This window comes from Montipora capricornis, chromosome 6 (genome assembly GCF_036669925.1).
Source record: "Montipora capricornis isolate CH-2021 chromosome 6, ASM3666992v2, whole genome shotgun sequence".
Lineage (NCBI taxonomy): Eukaryota > Metazoa > Cnidaria > Anthozoa > Scleractinia > Acroporidae > Montipora > Montipora capricornis.
In genome coordinates this window covers 67830044-67840043 of record NC_090888.1, presented here as the reverse complement: position 1 = coordinate 67840043, position 10000 = coordinate 67830044, and the positions used below count along the sequence as shown (strand labels likewise).

Below are 10000 nucleotides of genomic sequence, written 5' to 3'. Positions count from 1 at the left end.
TAGTCAAGGTATACGTCCAATTACGTTTCAACCTTCCATATCTCTTTAAAGTAAGGGTTTTACTTTGTCTTACGAAGAGAAGATCATCATGTATACCGCAATACGGCATAGATGAGTCCACCATGAAATGAAATTGCGTTCATAACTACGAGGATCATCGCTTCACTTGATTTCACATCCGCAGTTCAATATATGATTCATTTCATACATCATTTCATCGTTGATTCATTCATCACGGAAACATTAGAACCCACAGATGACCAAGCTCCCAACATCGATATCAGTGGCCTCATACAGTGTAGCTACGGTATCGCGAGGTCAAGGGGTTCAAACCCCGTTGAAGTGCTGAATTTTCCAGGCTGCTCAACGCAATTGCTAAAATTGCGTTCATAACTGCGAGGATCATAGCTTCACTTGATAGATGAGTCCCAAACGAAATTGTGTATCAATGCATCTCGTTCTTACTATCTGTTTTTTGTGTAATATTTCATCCACCATAGCTCTTTCAAGTCTCTCCCTTTCCTCGTGAATTCTTCTTTGCTGCTCTAATAAAGTCTCCATGGCTTTCTGGGTCGATCTCAACTGGACGCAATTTTTACACGCTTTACCGTGACATGCTGGCAGACATGCGAAATCGCCAAGATGGTGGTCTCAATGAGAGCCAGCACTAACCTTTCCCAGCGGTACAAAACCCACGGGGTTTTCCGTCATGTATGTGCCTTATCACGTGTCAACAGTCTTTGGCTGTGATTGGTTTGTACTAAAAAGGGTACAAAAAAATTACGTAAAAACATTGGTATAGAAGCAGCATGTTCGCGAGTCATTCAATATTGGATTCTACTTGGCAGTATTTTACATTCGTTGTTATGATGTGAAACCCGGTCTTGTGAGGAATATGCACTTGCTACTCTTCAAATGCTGATGTCATATCAATTATTCACTTCAGAGGCGTTGCGGAACCAAATCTTAGCTTATGTTAACGTTGAGTGCTTGTTGAAGAGCGTCACACCTCATAATAACGTAGCAAGTAATGGCAGAGTCAAATCAAGAACCGATGTCTTTGGAGGCGTTTCGGGCAAAGAAAGGTAGTATTCATGTTTCTGTTTAACTTTAAAGGGTTTCGTCGCCAGAAACAAAATTGTACTTCTTTTTATTGAACTCTTAGCCGCTGTGTCCACCCTCGACAAGCCGACTGCAAGCAGTTCGGGAAAAATGTTGAATCCTTCTGGTTCAAGCTCAAACTCGGCGCAAGCAAGGCCTTCTAGCGCAAGCAGAACAAATTCCTCTAAGCGATCAGCTTCTGCCGAAAATTTGTCGGGCGGCGACAGATACGGCCCGGCTATGGATAAAAGGCAGAACAAAGTGAAGCTTCTTCGGGAAAAGCAAGCCGACGAGAGGCGGCGAAAAAATGAAGAACGCAGGGCTGCGTTTGAGGAGAGAAAAAAGAAGAAAGAGGAAGAAGAAAAGGAAAGATGGGCAGCGTTAAAAGAGCAAGCGTCCAGTCATAGTATTCCTAAGGGCAATACCTCTGCCGTGAAACCTGGCAGCGGTAGAAAACTCCCAACTGTTCCATCCGAGGGTGCTGCTAAGCGACCAGGCTCTGCTGTGGAATCACCTTCGAGGCCATCTTCGTTGCCAAGGCCGCTAAACAGACCTGTTAGCGCCAATCTTTCCAAAAGCCCCTCTCGGCATAGTGCAGATAGTTTATCAGCAGGCTCTACACCGAAACAGTCCCCTGCTTCTACTCCCAGTGGCTCGAGCTCGCAACTCAAGACATCATTAGCTGGTAATAAGTCAGTCTCAGCAGGTAATTTGAATTCAGCAGCAGCTCGGCGACCCGCTAGTGGATCTTCACAACCAAGGCCGTCATCTGGCGTTAAGAGCAGACCACGAACATCATCACACACTTCATCTCAGACACTTGAAAAGCCCCGTTCAAGAAATAGTTTAAGCCATGAGACATTATTACTGCCTGGAGGAAAACTGACCAAATCGCATTCAACAAGCTCATTACACAGGGTTGGTCACCATAAACCAGCAGGAGATAAAAGCCAAAAGACTGAAAAGGCTGAGACCAAGCCAAAAGCTGGAGTCACTGATGAAGCAACTGCTAAGCAGGCCTTGGCAGAACGGAGAAAAAAGGCAAGAGAAGAGGCAGAGCGACAAGCTGCACTGGATAGGGAGCGACAGGAAGCTGAGAGGTTAAAGAGAGAAGAAGAAGAAAGAATAAGAGCAGAAGAGGAGGCAAAGGAAGAAGCAAGAATGCGGGAGCTTGCTGAACTTCTTCGTAAGCAGGAGGAGGAAAGGTTAAGAATAGCTGCAGAGGAGAAGGAGAGGAAAGATCGGGAGGAAGCAGAACAAGCTGCAGCTGAGAAGAAACGTAAAGAAGAAGAGGAGCAGAGAGTGAAGGAGGAGGAAGAAAGAAAAGCACAGGAAGATGAAGAGAGAAGAAAGCAGGAGGAAGCAGAACGGCTGGAGAGAAAAAGGGTAACAAAAATAATATTTAAGCAATAGAGGACTTCTTCCGTGTTTACGTAGCCTCATCTAAACACTAGGGGGATTTGGGAGAATTCAAGGCAGTTATGCAAACCAGAGATGCAGTCGAGGGTTTGCATAGCTGTCGAGAATTCTCCCAACTTCCCAAGTGTTTAGATGAAGCTATGTAAACATGGAAAAAAGTCCTCTATTGCTATTATAAAACATTCTCAAAAATAATTAAACAAGTGAAGGAAAATGCTGGCTTTTTACTTCTTGATTGAAACATATTTACTTGATACACGTCCATATGTCCTACCAGCCAATCAAAACATTTGTCTGACAACAATTAACCAATTGAAATTTGTGTGATGTCACAGCCGTCTTTACATATTGTCATCTAAACACAGCTATTGACCAATGAGAGTGTGGGTACTATGATCCTAGTTATTTAAAATTTATGATATATGAATAGGGAAGATATTGCTGACGTCACCCATTGCCATTAATGTGCCAACCAGAGCCTCATTGGCTGTCGAAGGAAAGGTTCTTTTGTTCCTGTGGTTGGCATATTTGAATAACAAAAGCGATGTTTGTAAACAGATATCTTCCCAACAGCTGTATATTATCAAAATGCACTTGGAGCATTATACAGTAAGCTGGGCAACAACACTGGAGACGTCAGTTTTACACCCCTTGTCGTATCTTTTAACCCATATTCGGAGAAGACTAGACTGACCATTGACAGATGTTAAAATGGTGGAACTTTCACCATAGTTATATACACATAATTCCAGACCTTAGTAGCTGAGAAATATCCCTCACCCCCAGCCCTTATTAAGGGGGACAACTGAGCCAACCATTTTTCTCGCAGGCATAGTTGTACACATTTAGTTGACAAGTACTGGCATAGTCTGTGAGAATACATGTAGTGTTAAAAAAGGTTGTTTTAACAATGAGGTGGTGTTCATGCACATTCGATACTTGAGAAAGGTGAAAGGGGTTCTTCTTTCACAATAAATACAGCTGTATTATTAGTGCAGCGTAGACTTAAAATAATGAGAACTACAGGTACGTGTATTGTCATAAGATAACTGAAGTTTTTTTGTAGCTTTTAAAGGGACCTAATTTATTCGTTATTATTCGTGTCAATGTTCGGTTTGCATTGAAAACTGAACTGCAGTCTTTTGTGTTTTTGCATACAAGATATTGCCAGATCTCTATTTGGCATTACACTGTATGTTTTAAACAGCACATCTGTTTCACTACACATACATAGGTTACTACGGTAACTTTGAACTGGCCTAAATTATGGAAAATCAAAAGAAATGTGTCTCTGATGAGAAGAATGCATGAACAGTAATAATATCATTTAACCAGAACTAAGTGAAAAGAGCAAGGTAACATTCTAGGCCTATGGCATTCTTATTGTTGAAGTTAGTCTGTTGGGATATAGTCCTTTCCTTGCTACAGGCAAGTTATAATAATTATGGTAATTCCTGTATATTCATTGCAATGACATGTTTTTTTTCCAGCGTGTTGAACAAATAATGAGTAGAACAAGACAAACTGCAAGTCCAACGACTACTGAGGTAGGCTGCTTCTTAGGCAGGGAATGAAATTAGTTAGCTTTTGTTTTGCAACTTATTGAGTTAATTTTAATAGTGTTGTTATTTACAGGTATGTCAATTTATCACACCCAACCTTTTTATTGCTGACAGAATTGTAAAAAATTATTGTTAACATTCCTTTTTTTGTTTGATGTAAAAGTTGGCATCATTTTGGCTTGGCTATATTCCATCAAGTTTTGTTTTAGTACAATCATTTACATTGTATGTTTTTGGCAAATAATCTGCCAAATCTTACTGTTTTATATTTGCTGCAGAAGGATCAATTATTAAGAGAATGACCTTTTACGTTGTCACAGGACGCAAAAGAACGGGCTGATCCAGATGACACAAAACGTAAAGTGAATGAAATTCTCCAAAAAGTGAAGGGAGTCTCAGGAAGTACTAATACTCTTAGCCAATTAGACAATCATGGTACCCTGCTAGTTGCAGAGAATTTTGCAGAACAAGAAAATAGGGATGAATCCACAATTCAAGACACAGTGGACCATTCATCAGAGGATCTTGAGCTGATGGGCTTTAATGCTCCAGATAATTCATTAGACAGGTTGGATGCTGATGACATTCATATAAATGGCATTAATTCAACAGTGCTGGATTCTGATAAAGATTCATCAAGTGGCAATATGTTGTCATCTTCACCACCTTTAATAGTTGGGCCTGAAGAATCAAGTAATGTGGTTATTTCAAGTAACTCTACAAATTATGAGCTTTTAAAAGAGACTGTCTTGCCCCAAGATAAGGAAGAGACATCAGTAACGATAAACACAGAGAGTTGCATTTATTCAGAGAATGGTAAAGACGAAGGTTTGGAAACTGAAAATGTATCAAATGGTGAAGTCATTGTGGTAAGAAAATTGCAATGTACATTAAGAAAATAATCATTACATGTATGTACAATTATAACAAAATTCCTAGGTGACTTTTTGTAATACTTTGCAGTTTTGGATATTAGAACCTCTTATTTGTTTTCTAAAATAGTGACACATTGATGGGAAGTGTCATTCAACTTAAAGTTTGCCAAGTTTACAAAGTACTGTGTTTGCTCGATTTTAATTACATGTATATCCTATTAGATCTAGGATGGCAATGTCACGGAGAACAACTTTAAATGTGGCTAAAAGCAATTTAGACAAGGTTAACCTTGAGCCAATGTAAATACTGTTAATTGCCTTTCCAGGCCCAAAACATTATCAGGACTTTCAAGAAACGGGCCCCTTCACCTCAATATACAAGCAAAATGGATGGGGACCTCCCTATTGGAGTATTTTTGTACATGTAACTCTAGTTAATTTGCAAAGTACATGACTTTACTTAGTTCAACTGTATTGTTTTCCCCCAACAAGAGGCATCTTCCTGAAACCAGTCCAGACTTGACCAAAGGTGACTTGGAAGGTGTCACTGAAGATTTAGTGGGGAATGGAGATGAAGAAGAAGCTTTGTGGTTAAAGGTAGAGTCCACCATGAAGGCCAGAGAACAATATGCTATTGAAACCCTAGAGAATCTGGGCGTTGTTGCAGAAGGTGATGATGATGAACACAGTGAAGAAGGACAGTTGTGGAAAGTGGTCGAAGGAAAAGCAAAGCTTGCTGAGGTATCATAAAAATGGGACAAAATGAAAATATTATTAATTTGAAAGTAAATAACGTGAAGTATTAAAGTAATTCGTTTTAAGGTAACACATATCACAAAGTTGTAACATTATCATGGTAACCAGTTGTTTTGGTGTTATAAGTTGCACTGCACTGTCTCTCTCAGGATAGTGATGAGGCCCCCTTAATGTCTCACACCCTTTTGCGTTGAATGGACAAGAAAACTGTATTATTTAATAATTGACAATTATTTACATTTGAGTGCATTTGCATAATGTTAATTTAAAGAGTTGTGCTAGGGAATTATCTGTAATTATCATGGGTGTCTTTTGAGCACATAGCCACTTGAGTTTTTTACTTAGTAACAGTCAAACTAACAGGAATTTGTGGCAAAATAATTTTTGCATTCACATCATACATGTACCTAGGTAACTTTTTTTTACTTGTTAATAAATTTTACCACAGTTTTTGTAATTAATTTAAGTCAGTGAAGGAAATGTATGTATAGCTTGTTTACCATGTGTGGTAGCTGGTAGATGCTCGTGGCTACTAGGGTTACAAGACGTTTTTTGCTTCCGAGAAATAATTGGTATTTAGAAAATAGAAATGAAAGAAAGAGACAATATAACCTCTTTAGGATGTAGGGGAATAGACCTCTTGCATAATGACTTCCAAATAAAATAATATACTTTATTTTTAATGCTAAGGTAAATAGTCAAAAAAAATGTGAACGGAGAGGACCCACCATACATCGAAAAAGATGATGGTATCTTCTTGTATCCCATCCCTGCTATCTTAAAAGATGGTCTCTTGGTTGAATAACCCCCTCTCTATCTAGTGTAAGTGCTGACAAAAAGATTCAAACCTCGCTATGCTGACTTACTGTGGATTCAAGCTTCTTGCAGACATATTATTAATGCCTCATTATTTCCAGTAATCAGGTCAATAATTTTTTTGTTCATGAGGTTCATCAGTTAGATGGTGTCTTGTATACCACCCCTCCCCTTAAACAAGGTGGGTCCTCTTTCAAGTGTACTTGTTTTGACCACTTCCCCAATAAGCCTTTCTAGCCACACTATGACAAGCAAATTTCAAAAGAATATTTTGTTTCAAAATAAGTGCAATAGGTCTAATTAACAAAAATACAAAATAATGTAAAAGTGGTTGCCATTTATGAAAGTGGTCTATACATGCTAGGCTGGCCTGGGTCACATTGTGATCAAGTCTCCAGGTCCTTTGCGATCTTCCAAGTGTACTTTCTGATCCATCATGAATAGCCATGCCTCTTTATAATAACAAAGAAATTCAACTGCCACCTATACAACGAACGCATAAATGGTGGCGGCAAAAAAAATATTCTTTTGTTTATGTGCTAATTAGAATCACTAGCCTCGCTCTCAAGCAACATTTCTTTTGTATTTTGTACATGCAAACGAGGCTAGTGAGTCTAATTAGCACATAAACAAAAGAATATATTTTTGGCTGCCATTTATGCATTCGGTCAATGATGACATAATGTTGTTCAGCAACCCAAGACTATTTTGCTATTGTCTTTGTTTCTGTGGTAATTGTATGGCAGTGGTCTTGCCTTTTGGGGGCATTTTTTTGCAGCTCTCTTCTGTCCTGGACTTACAGTGGTTTTGCACGTCAAAATTTACCATTGATGGGCCTAGTCCTTGGCATTAATGAAAGTTAATATTTCTTGATCATTTAATTGTTAATGATCGAGATGACAATGTAAGGGGGAGGTTTGCTGACAACATTACACTTTCAACAACAAGGTGTGGAGGGCAGTTCCACTTCAAATCAAATCGTTATTAATATATTTTTCGATTTTTTTAATGCTGTCGGTACACCTCTTTAGGTTGCATGTTTTGTTTTCCCACTTCAGACCACATGATGTTACTCAGGGAACAGTTTCTTCCAATTGTCATCTTATGCATGTGCATATGTATGCATAACTTATGAAAAATAAAAGGAAAATTCCCTTGGGAACATCACATGGTCTGAAATGGGAGAACAAAATGTACAAGCTAAAGAGGGCAATCATGTCTGTGGCAACAGTTGATAGATCTTTAAAAAAAACAGAACTGATTTATAAGAGGATTGGAATGTGGCAACAAGTCTGCTGCCATGAATGACTTGACTGACACATTTTAATTTCAAAACGGTCGTCGGAAGTTTGAATTGCAGTGCTCAGTTAAAAATGTCATCCAGACAGAATATTACGGTCCCAGTTATTGGCTGTGTGTTGCATATTTTATATTTGCCAACCATACAACAGTTAATACATTTAGTTCTGGAGTGATCGATGTTCTCCTTAAAGTAAAAAGTAGCTTCTCAATATTAAATGCCGGTAGTTTAGGGACTGTGAGAGTTGTGTTAAAATAAACTCAAGGTTTTTTTTAATTCTGGGGCACCAGTAATTCGTACCAAAAAGTCACCTTAAAGACTGTTGAAATTTTTTTGGGTTTTGGTCGAATGTATTATTTATTTAGTATCCTGGTGCTTCTACACTGCTGGCAGCTGTTTACAATGTGCACGTTTACTGTGTATAATAAATGGAACAGACCAAAGAAGGAATGTCTGAATGGTATTGGAGTGAAAAATGATTTTACAGTCAAACCAGGTCAAGCATACCCTTGAAATTCATTTTTATCAATTTGTTTGAAAATGAATGTGATAATCAGTTTGGAAATAAAGGCCATTATTGTGAACAAAACAGTGCTTTAGTTGACAAGCAGGGATTAACAAGATCTGAGTGTTATAACAAAGTTGGAGAGATATTGCGTATTTTGAACACTAAAATCAATAAAGCAGAAACTATATTTTCATAAACATTACATTATAGTCATGCTTGGAATAAATTATTGGTGATGTTTCATTTTTATAGATGCACGAGATGTTTACGGTAGCTTGCATTTGATTATCCTTTGTTTACAAGGGTTACATTTTGATATGATTAACCGTTTCAGTTTTTAAAACAAAGGAGTCATTAGCAAAATTTTGAACAGTATACTTGTCCTGGTTTGACGTTGCAATGGAAATTGCTTTCATTCTTGCAAGAACTGTTACTTAATGCCCTTTTTTGTAATTGAACTGAATCTCGCTTTCAGTATCAATTGTCAAACTGCCTTTCGGCTTCCATTAATCAATTACAAAAGTAGAGCATCAATTTTCTTAATGTGAGAACCAAAATGCTGAGTGGTCCATCTTGTGGGTGTGTGGAAAACAAAAACCTTGAGAAAAAGGTTGATGACAGTTATTGACTGAGGAATTGTCCAGGAAGACTTTGAAAATGAAGACCTCAGAAAAAAAAATGATGTGAAACAGATAACAAAACACATCTTTGTGTTGTTTAAATATTGATTGATAAGCGATGTAAGTCTTGAATTAAGGAAGGGTATTAAAATAATTTTGTTTTTCGAACTCACTTAGCTTGGGCAGTTGAAAGTGAAGACCCAAAATAAAGATCTCCTGTGTGACCAACAAGACATATTATACATATGTTTACTAGGGACCATAAGTAAATTAGCACAGGCTTCTTGTTTTCCACACACTCAGGCTGGTGCATATGGATAATTAAGACCTTGTGGTATTGACCTAAAAGAACTCAAGAGAAATAATATGTTTTGCCATAATTATAGATATTTTTTTTGTTCTTGTTTTTTTGAAATCTTTCTCTTCATATTCCAGGTCTTCATGTACCACATGCCCTCAATCCTTTAGCTTAACCCTTCACTCCCATAAGGACCACTGAGACTAATAGATTGTACTCTATCTAACGCCAGACGATTTTACTTGTCAATGGGGAACCCCTCAGGAGTGAAAGGGTTAATCGTTTCAAAGAGGCTGTGCATTTCTTGGGTAACTTCTTAGCATCTGATGGCTTGCTTTACCCTGTAATCTCACTCATCTCAGTTGAATACTTGAAAACTAAATGAAATGTCTTCAAGTTGTTGATAAAAGTATTAATTTGATGAGACAAGGCAATGCAGCATCTCTAAGATTGGCTTCTGAATTTTGACTGATGGAAGCCAGTGTAATTTTTCGGCTTTGGGCCTTAAAGGGGCTAGGTCACGCTATTTTCGATAATTTTGTTTAATTTTGTTAATTATGAGCTCTAAACGTCAAATTGGCAGAGCAAGAGTCTTTCTTTTGCAAAATCACGGCCATATAACAACTGAGAATGATTTTCCAGCTGTGTAAATGACATTTTGATATAGACTGATATAAATTTGAAAAAAGGTGGGCCGACGTTTTTCAAGTTTACCCAAATTCAGTCCATTTCAATCCTCTCCACT

General features: G+C 38.1%; 2 protein-coding genes across 4 annotated transcripts in view; one reads left to right on the top strand and one right to left on the bottom strand.

Moving 5' to 3' along the window:
- LOC138052992 (splicing factor 3A subunit 3-like) overlaps positions 1–664 on the bottom strand; it is a 20913-nt gene extending 20249 nt beyond the window's left edge. Inside the window, exon 1 of one of the 3 annotated variants that reach the window (XM_068899642.1) lies at positions 466–664. In XM_068899642.1, coding sequence (XP_068755743.1) covers positions 466–561 — 96 coding nt within the window. In that variant the 5' untranslated portion in view covers positions 562–664. Of the gene's footprint in view, positions 1–96; positions 172–208; positions 311–465 lie in introns of those variants that run through there. The other 2 variants (XM_068899643.1, XM_068899644.1) reach the window with 2 other exon arrangements.
- Positions 665–765: 101 nt separating this feature from the next.
- On the top strand, positions 766–6297 carry LOC138052991 (MAP7 domain-containing protein 2-like). The gene is made up of 5 exons (XM_068899641.1): positions 766–1085; positions 1166–2487; positions 4011–4067; positions 4403–4951; positions 5450–6297. Exons 1-5 carry the CDS (start codon positions 1031–1033, stop codon positions 5705–5707), a joined length of 2241 nt encoding a protein of 746 aa, XP_068755742.1. The 5' UTR covers positions 766–1030; the 3' UTR covers positions 5708–6297.
- The last annotated feature ends 3703 nt before the right edge of the window (positions 6298–10000 follow it).

What these genes read in the sequence shown, in the direction of transcription:
- LOC138052991 (XM_068899641.1), top strand. Translation starts at nt 1,031, where the DNA reads ATGGCAGAGTCAAATCAAGAACCGATGTCTTTGGAGGCGTTTCGGGCA. An exon ending in GGCGTTTCGGGCAAAGAAAG is followed by an intron (nt 1,086 to 1,165) that starts GTAGTATTCATG and finishes TTGAACTCTTAG; the next exon opens with CCGCTGTGTCCACCCTCGAC. An exon ending in CAAATGGTGAAGTCATTGTG is followed by an intron (nt 4,952 to 5,449) that starts GTAAGAAAATTG and finishes TCCCCCAACAAG; the next exon opens with AGGCATCTTCCTGAAACCAG.